This window comes from Boleophthalmus pectinirostris, unplaced genomic scaffold, assembly GCF_026225935.1.
Source record: "Boleophthalmus pectinirostris isolate CB_2022bp ecotype Guang Dong unplaced genomic scaffold, ASM2622593v1 HiC_scaffold_4, whole genome shotgun sequence".
Taxonomy (NCBI): domain Eukaryota; kingdom Metazoa; phylum Chordata; class Actinopteri; order Gobiiformes; family Gobiidae; genus Boleophthalmus; species Boleophthalmus pectinirostris.
Window position 1 is genome coordinate 38640997 of NW_026571353.1, and position 19848 is coordinate 38660844.

The 19848-nt window shown below is 38.9% G+C and overlaps 1 protein-coding gene across 1 annotated transcript in view; it reads left to right on the top strand.

Annotated features, from left to right (window-relative positions):
- The first annotated feature begins 1936 nt into the window (after positions 1 to 1936).
- eeig1a (estrogen-induced osteoclastogenesis regulator 1a) overlaps positions 1937 to 19848 on the top strand; it is a 56128-nt gene continuing 38216 nt past the window's right edge. Inside the window, exons 1-2 of the mRNA XM_055162088.1 lie at positions 1937 to 2031; positions 2123 to 2421. Of these exons, the coding sequence (XP_055018063.1) occupies positions 2279 to 2421 (143 nt within the window). The 5' untranslated portion in view covers positions 1937 to 2031; positions 2123 to 2278. The remainder of the gene's footprint in view (positions 2032 to 2122; positions 2422 to 19848) is intronic.

The window sequence follows — 19848 nt, forward strand, 5'->3', positions numbered from 1 at the left end:
GTGAAATTTGACAATTTGATTACAAATTACTTAAAAAAATGTCAGACTCTCAGCCAAAAAGTTACACAGTTCACCTTTAAGTAAATATAACTGAGTCCTACACTCCTGTTTCTAACTTACAAGTAACAAACCAGGACAAACTAACACCATGTTAAGCCTTTTCACAATATTAGTGTATCCTGTATAAAATCCTGTTTCTCTGGCCTCTGTTTTTCACTGTGAGCAGAAAAACATCACATCACAATCCTGGAGTGTATAACAAATAAAGATGTTTTTATTCTTGATATTGTGGATGAAAATACAGAAGATTAAACTCTCATGTGTTTTTCACAGAGAAATACAGAAGCTCCAGATAAGTCTGTCGAGTTTTGGTACTGATAATTTTACTTTTGCTGTGATGTTGGGTGTTTGCTGCCCTCTGCTGGTTAGAGATGGTATGTCTGAACTTTCTGCTGGTAATTTGGAGAATAAATAAATGTATCTCTAGTGATTATTTGTCAAAAAAACCTAACAAACAAAAGCGGTGAGCAAATTTAGAACTAAACAGAACTCAGAAAATCACCTTTACGCTCCGTGGGGAAGTAAAACAAACTCAATATCCAGATCCAGAGATGTATTTTACAACATTTATTCCAAGTTTTGCAGCAAACAAAAAGGATACATGTTCAAAAAACAAAACAGAAAAGGTGCTAAGGTAAATAATAACAAATTAGACTAAACAAATGAGCAAACATTTAACATTAACATAGCAAAAATGTATTATACAAATGAAGAAAAATGAACAAATTTTAGAATAATAAAAAAAAAGCAAGTAGCTCTTACATTATCACTGAAATTAAATAATAAAGGTCCTTATCCAGATTAGAGAAGCACTAAATATGAATGATTTGAGTTACTACACTAAATACAAAAGTAGAAAGAAAAATTTATACCAGCAAATTAAAAACTGTCAAAAATGTCTTAAAAATGTGGTTAGTTCTGTGAAATTTGACACAATTTGATAAAAAATGACTCAAAAATACGGTGAGCTTTATGAAATTTGACACAATTTGATGAAAAATGACTTAAAAAACATGGTTAGTTCTGTGAAATTTGACACAGTTTAATCAAAAATGACTTAAAAATGTGATTAGCTCCATAAAATTTTACACAGTATGATCAAAAATGACATAAAAATGTGATTAGTTTTGTGAAATTTGACACAATTTGATCATAATTTTTTTTTTTTTTTTATTTGATCAGAAATTTGTAAAAAATGTAATTAGTTCTGTGAAATTTGACACAATTCGTTCAAAAATGACTTAAAAATATATATCAAACAAAAATAGATACTTAGTAAACCTAAAATAAATGTGTCCACAAGATGACACTGTTTGAGTAATCTTTTTTTTTTTTTTTTTTTTTTTTACATATTAGAACTTTCAAGAGTCAAGAGAAGTTAAGAGTTCTGTTTCGTTGTAAAATAAAATACTTCCCAAACACTTCATTCCTTTAAAAAAAATCTCAATCGGTTGTCTTTATTTATATTATTATTATTATTTTTTTTTTTTTTTTTTAGTTAAAAGTGTCCACCGGAAGTTTTGTTTTCTTGTAAAATAAAATACTTCTCAAACACGCAACAAAAAAATTAACAAATACTTAATTCAAGTTAAATAAAAGTAAATGGTTTTCTGATTATTTCTGTGATTTTGCTCATTTATTTTTATTTGGTCAACCTTTCTTTTAAAAAAAAATAAAAAATCGCATTTAAATACATTTGATTGAAACGGCATAAACTCGATTTCTTACCACCCGCATTACATGTTTACCTTAATTACACCTCCCAAAAAATATTTATTTCAACATTAGGGACATTTTTGTTGTCTTTTTAACGTTTATTTTACATTTCTGTTTTATTTTGAAGCGCCAACCGGAAGTCTCTCGCTGAACTGTCAAACTAACGGTGGAAAAAAAAGCGAAGTGTCGTTTTTCTGTCATTATTTGTTGTAGAAACGCGTCAGACGAAGCTCACGCCACGAGAAATGAATCCAGGTGGGTCTAAACTCCCTTTTAAAACAATTTCTCCCGCGAATACTTCACTTTTAACCACTTTATTCCCCCGCTTTTCACTTTGTTGTTACAGATTTTCACGTCCGTTTGTCTCCAAAGAAGGACATCCCTGGCACCAGCAGCTCAACCAGCTAAACATCCCAAATTACGAATCGGATTTTTGGCATTTTTTTACACATTTTTTAATTGCTTTGCAGCCCGATCGTCGCGGGATTTCGGTGTGAAAATCATGGCTTTCTTCGCGAAAAAAAAGAAGTTTAAGTTCCAGACGCATTTGACGCTGGAGGAGCTGAGCGCGGTGCCTTTTGTCAACGGAGTTTTGTTCTGCAAACTGAGGCTCCTGGACGGGGACTTTGTGGCCACTTCGACGAGGTAAAAACACACATTACTGCAGAAAAGCACGGGGAAAATCTCATTCTTAAAGCCCAGTCAGTTGTCATTACAGTTTTTGGTTGTTTTACTGATTGCTTTGTGGGTTAACTTGAGACAACATTGAGTTATAAGTGTAAAATTGTAGTTGTAAAGTCAATTATTCTCATTCTTAAAGCTCAATCAATTATTATTATAGATTTTGATGATTTTTAATGTGAACTCAAGTTTTTTTTTGCCAATGCAGTGGGCTAAATTGAGAAAAAATTGGATTATAAATGTAAAAGAGAAAAAAAAAATGAAGTCGTAAAGTCAATTATTCTCATTCTTAAAGCTCAGCCAGTTGTTATTATATTTTTTGATATTTTTTAATGTGAATACATATTGTTTTGTGGGTTAAACTGAGCAAATATTGGATTATAAATGGAAAATTGGAAAAAAAAAAAGTAGTTGTAAAGTCAATTATTCTCACTCTTAAAGCTCAGTCAATTGTCATTATAGTTTTTAGTTGTTTTTAATGTTTGCTTTGTGGGTTAAGTTGAGAAAACATTGGATTATAAATGGAAAAATGTAGTTGTAAAGTCAATTATTCTCATTCTTAAAGCTCAGCCAATTGTCATAGTTTTTGATGATTTTTAATGTGAATTCAGATTGTTTTGTGGTTTAAATTGAGAAAACATTGGATTATAAGTGGAAAAGAGTAAAAAAATTATAGTTGTAAAGCAGCCACCAACCTAAATAGCCAATTATTTTCTATAAACATCTTTTTTTATGTTGATTTGATCTTTTTTTTTGTGAGTAATTAGTTATTTGTTACCATTGGACTTTTGCATTTTCCCTTGAGATAGTGGTATTTTTGATATAGTTTTGTTCCAATAATTTGCGGCCAGTTTAATACAATAATTTATACCGATTGTAACATCATAACACTTGAAAATCTATATAGAATTTACTATTACACTATTTTCTGATACATTTTGATGTAGTTTCAACAGACCTGGAGTTGTGTTGTGTTTTGTTTTAGTCACACATTTTTAACACACAACACAACACCTGCACATTTACAGACAAAAAACACTCAATTCCACCTTGTGATGTCATGTGGTAATACAGGAAGTGCTCCACTGTGTTTTTAAACACCACACACCTTCACTAGAATCATTTGGATGAATTTACAGCCCGGGAATTGCCAAATCTTTACTGAACTAAAAGCTAAAAGAAGCTGTTCACTTGAAAACTACCGCTTCATGACATCACAAAGTGGACCAGAGCGTTTGAGCTTTGAAGATGTAGACAAATTAATATAAAGAGTTACGAAAAAGTGTGAATGAAACAAAACACAACTCCAGGTCGTTTTTTGAGGAGGTAACAACATTATAACACGACTTAAAGCTCACAAGAGTCACATTTTACGTAATACTGGACCTAGACTGAAAATGTTGTTCATTTTCCAGATGACTAAACAGGGATTCAGCGTGAAAAAAGATGTCAAAATGGTTAAGCTCTTGTGCAAAAACTAAATGGAAGTACTAGTAATCAATAGTCACACTAAAACACCCGTTAACTCACGTCACTCATCCTCTTTCTCTTCCTTCTCTTCTCCTCATGAATGTTCAAGTTAACAGCTACATTTTTACCTTTTGTTAAGTAGCGAGAGATATACATGACTGAAATGATCCAAATGATTCTAGTGAACGTGCGTGGAATTTAAAAACACAGGGGAGAACTTCCTGTATCGACACGTGACATCACAAAGTGGTGTTTGACAGAAAAACTCAGTCTAAATGTGCAGGGTTTGTGTGTTAAATGACTCGGTCTTGTTTCGGTCTTGTTTCGGTCTTGTTTCGGTCTTGTTGTCTTGTTCTCGGTCCTGTCTCGGTCCTGTCTCGGTCCTGTCTCGGTCTTGTCTCGGTCTTGTCTTGGTCTTCAAGGCACTTGGACTCAATCTTGTCTCGATCTTGTCTCGGTTTTGTCTCAGTCTTGTCTCGGTTTTGAAAGTGCTTGGACTCAGTCTTGTCTCGGTCTTGTTGTCTCGGTCTTGTCTTGGTCTTGTCTCGGTCTTCAAGGCACTTGGACTCAATCTTGTCTCGGTCTTGTCTTGGTCTTGTCTCGGTCTTGTCTCGGTCTTGTCTCGGTCTTGTCTCAGTCTTGTCTCGGTTTTGTGTCTCGGTTCTTGTTGGTTTGTGTCTCGGTCTTGTCTCGGTCTTGAAAGTGCTTGGACTCGATCTTGTCTCGGTCTTGTCTCGATCTTGCCTCAATCTTGTCTCGGTCTTGTCTCGTCTTGGTCTTGTCGGTCTTGTCTCGGTCTTGTCTCGGTCTTGTCTCGTCTTGTCTCGTCTTGTCTCTTGTCTCGGTCTTGTCTCGGTCTTGTCTCGTCTCTGTCTCGGTCTTGTCTCGGTCTTGTCTCGGTCTTGTCTCGTCTTGTCTCGTCTTGTCTCGGTCTTCTCGTCTTGTCTTGGTCTCGGTCTTCTCTCGGTCTTGTCTCTGTCTTGTCTTGTCTCGGTCTTGTCTCGTCTTGTCTCGTCTTGTCTCGTCTTTGTCTCAGTCTTCTTGTCTTCTTGTCTTGGTTTTGTCTCGGTCTTGTCTCGGTCTTGAAAGTGCTTGGACTCGATCTTGTCTCGGTCTTGTCTCGATCTTGCCTCAATCTTGTCTCTTGTCTCGGTCTTGTCTCAATCTTGTCTCTTGTCTTGTCTCGGTCTTGTCTTGGTCTTGTCTCGGTCTTGTCTCGATCTTGTCTCGATCTTGTCTCGATCTTGTCATGATCTTGTCTCGGGCTTGTCTCGGGCTTGTCTCGGTCTTGTCTTGTCTCGGTCTTGAAAGTGCTTGGACTCAGTCTTGTCTCGGTCTTGTCTCGGTCTTGTCTCGATCTTGTCTCGGTCTTGTCTCGGTCTTGTCTCGGTCTTGTCTCGGTCTTGTCTCGATCTTGTCTCGATCTTGTCTGATCTTGTCTTGGTCTTGTCTCGGGCTTGTCTCGGTCTTGTCTTGTCTCGGTCTTGAAAGAGCTTGGACTCGGTTTTGTCGTGATCTTGTCTCGGTCTTGCCTCGGTCTTGCCTCGGTCTTGCCTCTCGGTCTCATCTCTGTCTCAAGGTCTGACATTCCATGAGTATCACTCATTCAGTCATTATCAAATGGAGATAGATTTATAAAAACATTGATGTATTTGTTCCAAAATAACTGTAAAACACAAATAAATGTCAAAAATTACAACAATGATCTCGATTTGGTCTCGGTCTTGTCTCAGACTTGACTTTCAGAGGTCTTGGTCTTGTCCTGATCTCAGGATCCTGTGGTCTTGGACTGGTCTTGGTCTCGATTAGTGCAGTCTTGACTACAAATATGCAACATTTGTGTGTTAAACGTGTGAATGAAACGAAACACAACTCCAGGTCTGTTTGTGATGTGGAAATATTTATAACATAGATCAGAAAACAGCGTAAGGTGGGTCCTTGTAAAAACGATATAAAAGTGCTCGTAAACAGAAATCTACAACACTAAAACTCCACTTAATTGTCTACATGCTTCTTCCTTCCTGCTTTTCTCCTCATGAATCCTCCTTCTTAGTAACAGAATTAGTCAATCAATACAAAATTTCGTCAGCTAAAACACCACTGACTAAATGACTAAAGCCCTATTTTCCTGGTGTTAAGCTTTTTTGGGTTACATACCATTTTATCCCTTTTGCATAGTAGGGAATTTAAATTTTTTTATGTTTTTCTCTCATCACAAACATACCTGGAGTTGTGTTTTGTTTCATTTAACATTTTAAAGATCCTATATTACGCAAAGCTGACTCTTGTGAGCTTTATGTCGTGTTATATAATGTTGTTACCTCATCACAAACAGACCTGGAGTTGTTTTGTTTGAGTAACTCTTTATTTTTAGTCTGTCTACATCTCCAAAGCTCAGAAAACAGCTCTTTTACCTTTTAGTTCAGTAAAGATTTGCAACTCCAGGGCTGAAATGATCCTAATGATTCCTGTGTATTTTGACTTTAACTACAGTATATGTGGAGCTGGTTTTTGCCCTTTAAAATACCATTGAAGGTGATTTTCTTAATTTTACTTGCTTGTAAAATTGAGACGTCTACTCTAACATAAGCAGTGATTGTGTTGTCTTGCTTTTATCAGTAGTTTTAACTTTTGACCTACATTTTTTTGAGACTAAACGGCTGATATCACAATTAGGCAACTTCTAATCGTTTATCCAGAATAGTCAATATAATGCTGCATCGTGTAACTTTTTGTTTAGGGGTCCGTCACCTTCTTGTTTCTATGGCGATGACACTGCTCTGCCTGGAATGTTCTGAATTCCGAATAAAAATAATTAAATTCTGAATAAAAATGTGTTCCGTTTTAAAAAGGCCATGTAAACACAAATTCCTGATGGAAAATAATTATTCGGAATTAAACTTAATTCTAAAGTAAGTGGGTGGTTTATTCCCATTTTAAAGCCGAATTAATTTATTCCTCGATCATGTAAATGTTTATTCTTCTTAAAAATAATCCCGGTCGTTCAGTTCATGCTCGTTGTGTCGCCCTTTGATCCGGGTCCACCAGTCGTGTCTTCGGACTTTCCTCCACGTCTCTTTGGATTTGTGAGCGGGATGTGGGAGTGGGCTGAGGTAGAGCAGCCTCACACTCACTTTGTCTTCTTCCTCCTTCTCCGACACTCTTCCCTTCTCCTCCTCAGCCGACAGACGTAAAGCGTGATGAGAGAATTCTCCAGCTGCTGCGCAATTATCATCAGAACGACTGCGGAAAAAGTTTAGATCGTGTTTGTGTCCGTGGAGTAACGACAAACCGAGATGACAGAAAAGCTGGTAGCAGCTGAAGTGTGTGTTTTCTTCCGGTCGACGTAAATACCTTCGTGTCTCTGTCCAATCAGAACCTTCCCCACCCCCAGACTCTGAACGGAATTAAATAAAGACGATTTAATGAGTTTTCCATGTAAACCTCAATTCAGAATTATTATTTCCATGTAAACACGGAGAAGAATATTTTAAATTCAGAACTATTTAATTCAGAACAATTCGGAATCAAAAAAACATACTGGCTACTTTACATTTGTTCAATTACAGTTGGTTTTATAACTCAAAAATACATAGAAAAACACAAAACGGACATTCTGACTGTGAACGGGGTCGCCTCTCCACAGATCTGACGTGGAACTTGGTCTGGTTTGGTCTCTTTCCAGACAAAGCCATAACATCTCCACGGAGAAAAGTGTTTGACGGAGCTTCTACCGGAAAAGTCAGACTCGGGATTCAGTCAGGGAGAAATCAGGAGTCTAACCCACAACCTCCTGTTACTGCGAGGAGGGGACGGGGCTAACCACTCTGCCAGTCCGGTGTAATTACAGCCTGTGATCTGTGTGTGTGGGCCGGGTTCTGAGCTTCTTTGAGGTACTTTCTCGTGTTGGTTTTGGCGCGTTTCCGTGAGGTCGTTTTGACATTTAGAACGACACAACTCGGAGCTTTGATTACAGAACAACAACAAAAACTCATTTGTAACCGAAAACTCAACCATTTTCACAAGGTTGTTTTGATAAGGAGTGCATGGATTTCATTGTTTTTCCACATTTCATAAGTGAAACTATAAAGAATGTTTTCAGAATGACACAACAAACATCTGTCTTGGATTAAAACGAGGAAAATGTTGAAAGAAAATGCATTTGTTTAGGAAAAGAAATCTCAGAATGACTCAGTGAAAATAGGCTGGCTTGTTATTTTCATTTATTTGGTTTATTTGAATCGAAACAGATACAAAAACACTTCAGGTCACAATGTATAAACGTTAAGGTGCATTGTGTGACCAAACCAGACCAAGTTACAGGTCAGATCTGTGGAGAGGCGACCCCGCTCACAGCCAGAATGTTGTTGTTTTTTGTTTTTTGAGGTATTTTTGAACTATAAAACCACCTGTAATTGAATAAATATAAAGTAGAGCTGTTTAATGTCATTGTAGGTGTAGTTGTAGTAGTAGTTGTTGTAGTAGTAGGTGTAGAAGCAGGTGTTGTAGTAGTTGTACATGTTGTTGTAGTAGTAATTGTAGTAGTTGTAGTAGCAGGTGTTGTTGTTGTAGTAATTGTTGTAGTAATTATATGTGTTGTTGTTGTTGTTGTTGTTGTAGTATTATATGTGTTGTTGTTGTAGTAGTAGTAGTAGTAGTTGTTGTAATAATTGTAGTAGTTGTAGGTGTTGCTGTAGTAGTTGTAGTAGTTGTAGTTGTAGGTGTTGTTGTAATAGTAGTTGTAGTAGCAGCTGTAGTAGTTGTAGGTGGTATTGTTGTAGTAGTAGTTGTAGTAGTTGTAGAAGCAGGTGTTGTAGTAGTAGTTGTAGTAGTTGTAGAAGCAGGTGTTGTAGTAGTAGTTGTAGTAGCAGGTGTTGTAATAAGTAGTTGTAGTACTTGTAGTAGCAGGTGTTGTAGTAGTAGTTGTAGAAGCAGGTGTTGTTGTAGTAGTAGTTGTAGTAGTTGTAGTAGCAGGTGTTGTAGTAGCAGGTGTTGTAGTAGCAGGTGTTGTAGTAGCAGGTGTTGTAGTAGTAGTTGTAGTAAGAAAGCAAGTATTTTATTTATATAACGCTTTTCACAGACATTTGTCACATAGACATTTTACAGACCATTATTCATTCAGTAGTAGTAGTTGTAGTAGTTGTTGTAGTAAGCAAGTATTTTGTTTATATAACGCTTTTCACAGACATTTGTCACAGATGTTTTACAGAGCATTATTCATTCAGTAGCAGTAGTAGTAGTTGTAGGTGTTGTTGTAGTAGTTGTAGGTGTTGTTGGAGTAGTTGTAAGTGTTCTTGTAGTAGTGTTGTTGTAGTAGTTGTAGGTGTTGTTGTAGTAGTTGTAGGTGTTCTTGTAGTAGTTGTAGGTGTTGTTGTAGTAGTTGTAGCTGTTGTAGTAGTTGTAGGTGTTCTTGTAGTAGTTGTAGGTGTTCTTGTAGTAGTTGTAGGTGTTCTTGTAGTAGTTGTAGGTGTTCTTGTAGTAGTTGTAGGTGTTCTTGTAGTAGTTGTAGGTGTTGTTGTAGTAGTTGTAGGTGTTCTTGTAGTAGTTGTAGCTGTTGTAGTAGTTGTAGGTGTTCTTGTAGTAGTTGTAGGTGTTCTTGTAGTAGTTGTAGGTGTTGTTGTAGTAGTTGTAGGTGTTCTTGTAGTAGTTGTAGGTGTTGTTGTAGTAGTTGTAGGTGTTCTTGTAGTAGTTGTAGGTGTTCTTGTAGTAGTTGTAGGTGTTCTTGTAGTAGTTGTAGGTGTTCTTGTAGTAGTTGTAGGTGTTCTTGTAGTAGTTGTAGGTGTTCTTGTAGTAGTTGTAGGTGTTCGTTGTAGTAGTTGTAGGTGGTGTTGTAGTAGTTGTTGGTGGTGTTGTAGTAGTTGTAGGTGGTGTTGTAGTAGTTGTTGTAGGTGTTGTAGCAGTTGTAGCTGTTGTTGTAGTAGTTGTAGCTGTTGTTGTAGTAGTTGTAGCTGTTGTTGTAGTAGTTGTAGCTGTTGTTGTAGTAGTTGTAGCTGCTGTTGTAGTAGTTGTAGCTGCTGTTGTAGTAGTTGTAGCTGCTGTTGTAGTAGTTGTAGCTGCTGTTGTAGTAGTTGTAGGTGTTGTTGTAGTAGTTGTAGCTGTTGTTGTAGTAGTTGTAGTGCTGTTGTAGTGTTGTAGCTGTTAGTAGTAGTTGTAGCTGTTTAGTAGTTGTAGTGTTGTTGTAGTAGTTGTAGGTGTTGTTGTTGTAGTAGTTGTAGTTGTTAGTTGTAGTAGTTGTAGGTGTTGTTGTAGTAGTTGTAGGTGTTGTTGTAGTAGTTGTAGGTGTTGTTGTACTAGTTGTAGGTGTTGTTGTACTAGTTGTAGGTGTTCTTGTGGTAGTTGCAGTTTTAGTTTAGAGTACTGTGTATCTGTCCATCACAGTCCCAGAGTACGTGGTGTGACTGTGGGTTTTATCGCCTTGTCCGTGTTTGAAGTTCTTACATAATCCCATCGACTTTCTTCTCACTGATTAAATCTTTTCTATCTACAGTAAATACAAACACGAGGCAAACTTTAATCTGCAACGACGAAAATAAACACGTCAGGAACTTCTCCCACCATCAAAGTACAAGACACGGGGACACAAGTACACACTCTACATGATGCTGTAATTACCACTGAGATGTTACTACTACTCCTACTCCTTCTCCTTCTAATGCTTGTATTTGACCTGTACTACTATTATGTCACCTGCTGATAATACTTTTTTACTTTTTATACCCCCTCCCAAAGTCCAAGATCCTGGTCTACTACAGTTACTACTACAACTGCTAATTCTGCTACTACTACTACTACTACTGCTACTACTACTTCTACTACTACTGCTACTACTACTTCTACTACTACTACTGCTACTACTACTTCTACTACTGCTAACTACTACTTCTACTACTGCTACTACTACTTCTACTACTGCTACTACTACTTCTACTACTGCTACTACTACTACTACTACTGCTACTACTACTTCTACTACTGCTACTACTACTTCTACTACTGCTAACTACTACTTCTAGTACTGCTAACTACTACTGCTAACTACTACTTCTACTACTGCTACTACTACTACTACTTCTACTACTACTACTAGTACTACTACTACTGCTACTAGTACTACTACTACTACTGTCATTGCTAGTACTACTGTTACTGCTACTATTGCTACTACTTCTACTACTTCTGGCCCTGTCGTCCGGTCCTGGTCCAGTCCCTGTAGTCCGGTCCTGGTCCAGACCCCACAGTCCGGTCCTGGTCCTGGGATGATCCTGGTCCAGTCCCTGTTGGCCTGTTACATAACTCTTGAGATTCCTCTGGTGTGGTCACGCGCTTCAGTGAAACAGCCGCGCTCCGAGTCGTTATGTCACTCACACAGACTCGGCTTTTGTCCTCCTCCCGCGGGACGGGAGATGGACGAGGAGGAGACGTGCTATTTTAGATAAGACCATAGTGACCGTTCTTTGTGTCAATGATTTTCAGAACTGTTAATGCCGTCTACGTCATTCTTTTTGGGCCGCTCCCTCTCCTCCAGCGCACTCGTTTCAAGAAACTGAAGTGTGAAGTTCTCGTTCTTTTGTCCGTGTAAAATCCTTGTCGTCCAGGTGTGATTTGTAGCAAAAGAAAAAATCTATTCTCTGAACTGGACAGAAGTTTTTGCCACAACAAAACACAAAAAACTCAAATTTCTGTACATGTTTGTACAGATCTAAACCGTAGATCTATAAAAAGTTGATAAGACATTCCCCCTCTGTCCGTAAGTGAGATCGACTAGTGGTCGCTCCAGGTTCTGCAGCACACTGGAGCTCCGGACCAGAAAGAATTCTCCTATAGAGCACAATGCATTTTTTGTGAATTCAAACTGCCCAACCTTTCATAAATGTCGGACTTTGTAGAGATTCTTCTGTATTTTTACAATATGAACTTTAGAAAATTCTCAAAGTGCTTTAGTTTAGCTTAACCTCACCCGGCTCTGGGCCCACGCTGGCTTTGCTCAAGCAGTGCTCGCTCTGATTGGTCAGAACTACATGTTTCTGACGTCACATGTTTTGGGCCTAAGACCAGTGTTCAGAAAGTAATATCAAAGTAAAAATCTTTTTGTGGTGCGATACACCAATAAGCACAGGCCACTGAAACCAATATGATGCCATTTTGGGTTCACCTTCCAGATTTTAAAGGGCCCATGCAAAATCAATTTTTCAGAGCGTTCTACCTTCTAAGAGTGATGTGTGGGCCTTGTATTTGTCGCCGAAGTGGTTTTTAGATTGATTTGGCATTTTTTAAAACAAATTGCAGTGTATTTCTGCCACGTGACAACAAACTAAAGCTGTTACAACAATGACACGGCAGCTACACCTATGACGCGTTGAACGTAGCAGAAAGCGCCTTACATGAGATGGGCCCTTTAAGTGTGTAGAATCCCTCAGCCGTCCAAGTAGAATCCACGGCAAAAGAATTAAATTTGTCAGCTGGGCAAAAGTTTACTTTGGTTGATTGAATTTCTTCTTTTGCCTTCCAGATTTTATTGCAACTACAGGGATTTTCCTCTGGATTTCTTGTTGTTTGAGGAGGAAATTCTGGTTCTTAAAAGCTGAACTCTTTGCGACCTCTTGATCGGTTTTGATTTGATTACAGTTCATCTCGCAGCCCTAAATCAAGTCGTGTTATTTTATCACAAAAACAGACGAGCTGATTAAGACGCACTGACAGATGAACGGACGATTAAAGGACTTCGTCTCTACACCCTTTGTTTAGGCGGGGCTGGTGTTTGTGCTGATCACTGAACTCGCATCCATCTGTCGTTGTTGTTGTTGAAAAGCACAGAGTGTTTCTCTGCAGACACTGGCTCCTCTGTCTCTGCCTCTTCATGCTGATAACGTTAAGATTCCATCAGGCTCTGTCCAGGGACAAGGCAGCGTCAGAGCACCAGACGATCAGAGCACTTTAAATAAACTATAACGATAATGTCATTGATTTCAGACAAATGGAGCGTTGTTTTGGTGTGAATAAAGTGTCCTTAATATCCTCCCCCGTTCGTTGGTGTTGAATCTGTGTGTCTGGAGTGTGGAATCTGGAGGGAACATTAGAGCTGAACAACAGGCCAGTTCTGGTTTATCAACAGATTTTAGGTCATGGAAGATTTGACTGACTCCAGCTGCTGCAGAAACCAAACAACATGAGAAAGTGAGAAAGAATCTTGCTGCTTTTAGACACTTACAGATGGACCACGTATGTCCCTGATTGGCTGATGCACCTGTCAATCACTCCCATCTGAAAATGAGGAGATTCTACTACTCTGCTGCCCCTTCTCCTCCTCCTCGTCTTCGTCCTCCTCTTCGTCTCTCTGATCACGTTTTCGTTTTCTCTGTTTATGTGGAGTTGGTTTGTTTAACAGAGTGAGTCACTTTGGCCGCGCTCGTTTTCAGACACATGTTCCTCGGCTCCGTCTGGCAGAGCTCGCACTTGATTCATCGCAGCAGCTCTGGACCAGAACTTAAGGACGTGGACAACCAGCAAAAATCTGGACTAAACCGGGGCTGAACCGGGACTAAAACGGGGCTAAACCGAGACTAAACCGGGACTAAAACAGGGCTAAACTGGGACTAACCAGGGCTAAACCAGGGCTAAACTGAGACTAAACCGGGACTAAACCGGGACTAAACCCGGACTAAACCAGGGCTAAACTGAGACTAAACCAGGACTAAACCAGGGCTAAACAGGGACTAAACCGAGACTAAACCAGGGCAGAACCAGGGCTGAACCCGGACTAAAATAGGTCTAAATCAGGGTTAAATTGGGGCTGAACCAGGGCTGAACCTGGACTAAACCGGGGATAAACTAGGACTAAACCAGGACTAAACGAAGACTAAACCAGGGCCTTAAGCAGGGCTAAATTTTTGACTAAACTGGGACTAAATAGGGGCTAAACCAAGACTAAACTGGTACTAAAACAGGTTTACATTGGCTTTAAACCAGGGCTGAATCAGGTCAGGTCTTAACCAGGTCTTAACCATGTCTTAACCGGGTCTTAACCAGGACTAAACTAGGACTAAACTGGGACTAAACTGGGACTAAACTGGGACTAAACTAGGACTAAACCGGGACTAAACCGGGACTGAAACTGGACTAAAAGCGGACTAAAACAGGGCTAGATCGGGACTAAACTGGGGCTAAACCTGGACTAAACCAGGGCTAAAGCAGAGCTAGACCAGGGCAAAACCAGGGCAAAACCAAGTCTTAACCAGGACTAAACCAGGACTTAATTTAGTCAAGATTTAAACCTGCACCGACCCCGGACTGAACGAGTCTGGAGCTGAGCCTGTACCAGAAATGAACTGGATGTGAACCAGGTCCAAACCAAGACTAAACACGGTCTGGACTAGGCCCTGACCAGGTCCCAACTTAAATTTAGACTCAACCAGCAGCAACATGTACTCGCTGGTAATTTGAAACTCGATGCTTAAATTTCCAAAGTTTAACAGAGTCCAAACGGGACAATGATCCTGGGATCTTTAATTATTCAGGGAGTGATCATAACCGCACAAACTAATTATAACACGGAGCTTTGTCTTAAATGAATGGCCTTAGATTTGGAAACAGAAACAAAACAAATGAGTGTACTGAAGGTGAATGCACTTTAGAAACGCAGAGGAGCTGTTTTGGTTACCACCAGATGACATCGACAGGTGGAAACGCTTTTGAGCTCTCAGAAAAACTAACTTTGTTCTACCTTCGTTCTGTTTCAAGTGCAGGACAGGATATTTAAAGTGCACTGTGTAACCAGTGTTGGGAAAGTTACTTTTAAAATGTAATCCCCTACAGATTACAGATTACATACCCCAAAATGTAGTTTGTAACGTAATCCATTACATTACTTAAAGTGAGTAATGTAATCTGAATACTTTGGATTACTTGATTTGCTGTAGAGAAGCAAAGACGAGGAAATCGTAACATAAGATGTTTTATCTGCTAAAAGAAAATAAAAAGCCCAGACTTTACTGAACCGTATTAAAAATATTATTGATAGAAGAACAGGAGACACTGTCCGCCCAGCATGGTTTAGTCCTATTAAATCCTGTTTTAGTCCTGTTTTAGACCTGGTTTAGTCATGCTTTTAGACCGGTTTTAGACCTGGTTTAGTCGTGGTTTTAGACCGGGTTTAGACCTAGTTTAGACCTGCTTTTAGTCCTGTTTTAGTCCTTGTTATAGACCTGTTTTAGTCCTTGTTATAGACCTGGTTTAGTCCTGGTTATAGACCTGGTTTAGCCCTGGTTTAGTCCTGGTTATAGACCTGGTTTAGTCCTGGTTTAGTCCTGGTTTAGTCCTGGTTATAGACCTGGTTTAGTCCTGGTTTAGTCCTGGTTTTAGACCTGGTTTAGACCTTGTTTTCTGGGAATGAGTGGAATTACTGGGGGAAAAAAAAAAAAAAGGTATATAGCCCAAAATGAGAAAACAGGAAAATATCGCCATATAATCCATTTATTTTAACAAAGTAACTGTAATCCAATTATCACTCACTGAAACAGTAACTGTAACTGAATACAGTTACTCATAATTTGTACTCTGATTACATAACTCCGTTACATGTAATCTGTTACTCCTCAACACTGTGTGTAACTTTTTGGTTGTGGGTCTGTCACTGTATTGTTTCTATGGTTATGTCATGCTTGAAATGTTCCACAGTGTGACTTTAAACAGCTCTACTTTACATTTATTCGATTACAAGTAGTTTTATATCTCAAAAATACCTAGAAAAACTAGACATTCTGACTTTGAACGGGATCGCCTCTCCACAGATCTGGGTCGACTTTTGAGCTTATTCTCTTGTCAAAAACATGTCTGAAGAGGTCGTCCATGCATGTTTGAGTAATCTAGTGATCTTCCAGGAGTTTCATTAGCGGATTGTAAAGTGATAGAGATGAAGTGAAGTGTCGGTGAAGGACGCGCTGATACAAACACCTGTCACACATTCAGACGGAGGAAACAGGGAGGGGAGAAGGAGGAGGAGAGAAGGTGAGAGGAAGAAAGAAAGAGGAGAGAAGGAGAGAAGGAGAAAGGAAGAAAGAGAGAGAGGAAGAAAGAGAGAGGAGGAGAGAGGAAGAGAGAGAGAGAAGAGAAGGAGAAAGGAAGAAAGACAGAGAGGAAGAACGAGAGAGGAAAGAAGGAGAGAGGGAGAAATCAGAGAGGAAGAGAGAGAGAGGAGAAGGAGAGGAGACTGAGGGAGAGGAGAGAGAGAAGGGAAGGAGAGAGGAGAGAAGAGAGAGATGAGGAGAGGGGAGGGAAAGAGGATAGGGAGGAGAGAGAGAGAAGGAGGGAGAGGGGAAGAGAGAAGAGAGAAGGACGTAAAGAGAGAAGAGAGAGAGGAGAGGGACAGAGAGGAGAAAAGGAGAGAGCAGAGGGAAGGAGAGAGGAAAAGAAAGAGAGGTAGGAGAGGGAGAAGAGATAAAAGATAAAGAGAACAGAGACAGACTGACAGAAAGAGAGAGAGAGATAAACAGAGATAAACGAACCATGTTTTTTATTTTTCTCGTTAACTTAACTCTACATCTTTCAGTTTATCGAGTTTAACCATCACTTCTGCTCACACAGGAAGTCACCAAAATAAAAGCGTAACCTTAATATTAAATACCATAGACCGAAGTTGATCTTTAAAGGGCCCTGATCTGTTATCGTGTTGTTTTCTTGTCAAAAACAGACCTGGACTTGTGTTTTGTTTCATTTACACACATTTAACTCACAAACTCTGCAGATTTAGACTCTGTTCTTCTCTAAAATCTCTCAAAAACGATCTGTTGCACCTTGTGATGTCACTACGAGAGTCCATTTTCCGTAATATAGGACCTTTAAACTTTTCGAATAATTTGATTTTAACGGGACCAAAAACTCCTGCTTCAAGTTTAAACCCTTTTCCTTGCCCACGTGTTTCCAGATGTGCGGTAACAGAGCGCACCGTTTGTTTATCCGCTCCAGCTTTCATGTCTCCGAAGGCCAATTCCAAACTCGTTATTGCGGCACGAGGTGTTTTGAAGCGACCCGAGCGTGGATGGCGTCACCTTTTTTTGGTCCGAGCTCGGAGCGATTGGTGAAAAAAGAAGTTTGGAGCTTTTTTTTTTTTTTTTTTTTTCCCTCTCTTTTCGGGGGATGGAGGAGAGGAAGAGAGGAAGGAGGTGCAGATGAGCTCCAGCTGTTTCCTGTTTTCACACACGCACTTCCAGAGTTTGGGATTGCGATGGGCTCCTCTGAGCGCCATCAGCGGGAAGGGAAAGTCCTGGGAAATGTTTAAGGAAGATATGAGTTTGTAAAAAAGAGAAAATATATTAGTGTAATTTAAAGCTGTATTGTGTAACTTCCGTCAAACGCTTTTCTCCATGGAGATGTTATTGCTTTGTCTGGAATGTTTCACAGTGTAACATTAAACCTTTTCAACAATTTCAATAATTCATTTTGCAAAAATAAGGCAGAACACCATGACAAATTTTGGATTTGTTAAAAACAGACATTGTTAAAAACAGACAACAGTTCAATTTATGTCAGTGGGTGCTGTCATTTTTTTGGTATAACATGGTAAAGATTAGGGCTGGGCAATATGGATCAAAAAATATATCTGGATATATTTTGCTATATCTCGATATACGATATATATCTCGATATCTGTTCAGGAAAAAATAACCCCCGAAAACTGAAAACTGCAAAAACAAATCTGCCAAATTCCACAAGGTCTTTTTTTTTTTTTAATTGAAGTGTAAGAGGTCGGCAGTTCATACAGGAACATTTAAGATTACAAAAACCCTAATTACATAAATAATAATTTAACTGTAAAATAAAAGAAATAAAACATATTTCTTTCTTTTCATTCATAAATAAAACAACTCAACACAAGCTCATCTTTGCATTAACTCTGTTATCCAAATGTTCCTTATTTTAACAGATCCATGTTCCTCACCAGTGTCAGGAGCTCTGAGGTTTAATCCCACAATCCACTGCAGATCAAACCCAACGTTTCCAAACACTTTTGTACAAGTGACACTGCAACAGATTATTAATTTAAATATTCTGCATAAATAGGCATTACATTACTAAACTTTACAAGATATAAAGCGTAACGACTATAGAGTCACATCAGCCCGTTTGACATTATAATGTGTTTGTTTTTTTTTTTTTGCAGCTTTGCTCAGACTTTTTTACGTTTTACAGAAACGAAACTTAAAAAGTGCATGGCTAATTTGCATAAACAGCTCACTCCATGTGCTGCTCATGTGGTTCAACTTCTTTTGGACTAAAGGACACGACTCGGTGGAATATGAGGATGTGCTGCTGATGTTTTTTTCTGTAAATGGTGGAAAAGTTTTGTGGCGCTAGAAGCTTTTCAGTGGCACCAACTTTCGGCGTTCACGGTGATAGTGACGAGTGAATGAGACACGAGCGAACAAAATCAGGGAGGCGGAGGCGACGACACGCGACAACAGAGAAGACAAACAAGGGAAGCGGCAAAATCAGAATTAAATATAAGGATTATATCGATATATATACGATATGTCAGAATTCATATCGAGTTTAAAAACTATCTCAATATATTTAAAATATCGAGATATCGCCCACCCCTAGTAAAGATGAGACCAAATTTATCTTTTTCCATTTTGAACATTTAATATCTTGTCGATCGTTCATCACAGAGGCTCAGTTTAAAAATACAAAGTCCACAGTGGCATGTGTGGGAAGGTTTATGTTCAATATCAAACCTCTGTCTTTGAAATTGCACTTTCCACAGTCCTTCAAAGACGCCCTCAGATTTGAAGAGTAGATTTTTTGAGCAAATTCAAGCCCCCAGAAATCTGCAATAAATCAAAAGCACATGTGTAAAAGTCCAGATTCTACAAGTACATTTGCCAAATTTTAAGCCTTGAAAATTTGAAGGACTGACCTCAAATCGTTTTTTAGATACAGCAATCTGAAAGTGACTCCTCGGAAAACTGCTCAAAACAGGTCAGAGGGGAGTTGACAAATATTTTTAATGACAAAACTATAAGAAAGAAGTGGTTTAACAAAGACTTTTAGTATCGCAGTCGATTTGAAATATATCGTATCAAATCGAAAGTGCACTGTATCGAGATATGTATCGTATCGAATAGGGATGGGCATGATTAGTCGATTAACTGATAATTGAGCAGTAAGAATTTCATCGATTACGTTCATTTTAATGGACAAACCGAATATAGGTGCTGTGCGTAGCGTAGGGTGACCAAACATCCGTGTCCGGGGACAAACGGGGGTCTGTACATGTGTCTCTGCACTCAGAAGGAGCGAGACACAGTCAGTCGGTCAGTCTGCAGCACGCAGAAGGGCAAATGTGTATTTAACAATGATTTGTACAAGAAATTCCAGGCTTTCCGTTCCGGTCGGGACAAGTGTGAGTCCATGTGCACAGTGTATAAAGCAGCATGTATGTTTCGGAGTCCAGTGGGAGAAAGTTTTTACAGGTGAGAGTCGCGCAATGTTGATGACGAGTCCCCACCTCCCACCACCCGTACGGTGTCCTGGTTTTGACAAACGCAAATATGGTCACACTAACCTGTATTCCAAATGAGTCATGCAGTTTTAAGTTTTGTTTCTGTGAGAGTTGCGCAAAGCTGCATTAAACACATTATAATGTCAAACAGGCTGATGTGGCTCTAGAGTCGTTACGGTTTATATGTCGTAAAGTTGAATTTATTTATGCAGATTAGTAGTGTAGATAGTAATAATAATGATGATCATTTTAATATAAAAACGTTAATGATTAATCGATAATCAATCGTTAATTCTCCCGACGATCGATTAAGAAAATGTAATCGAATGCCCGTCCCTAGTATCGACAACTCCTTAATAATACCCAGCCTGTAATTGAATAAATGAAAGGTAGATGACACAAACCCTGCAGATTTAAACTGAGTT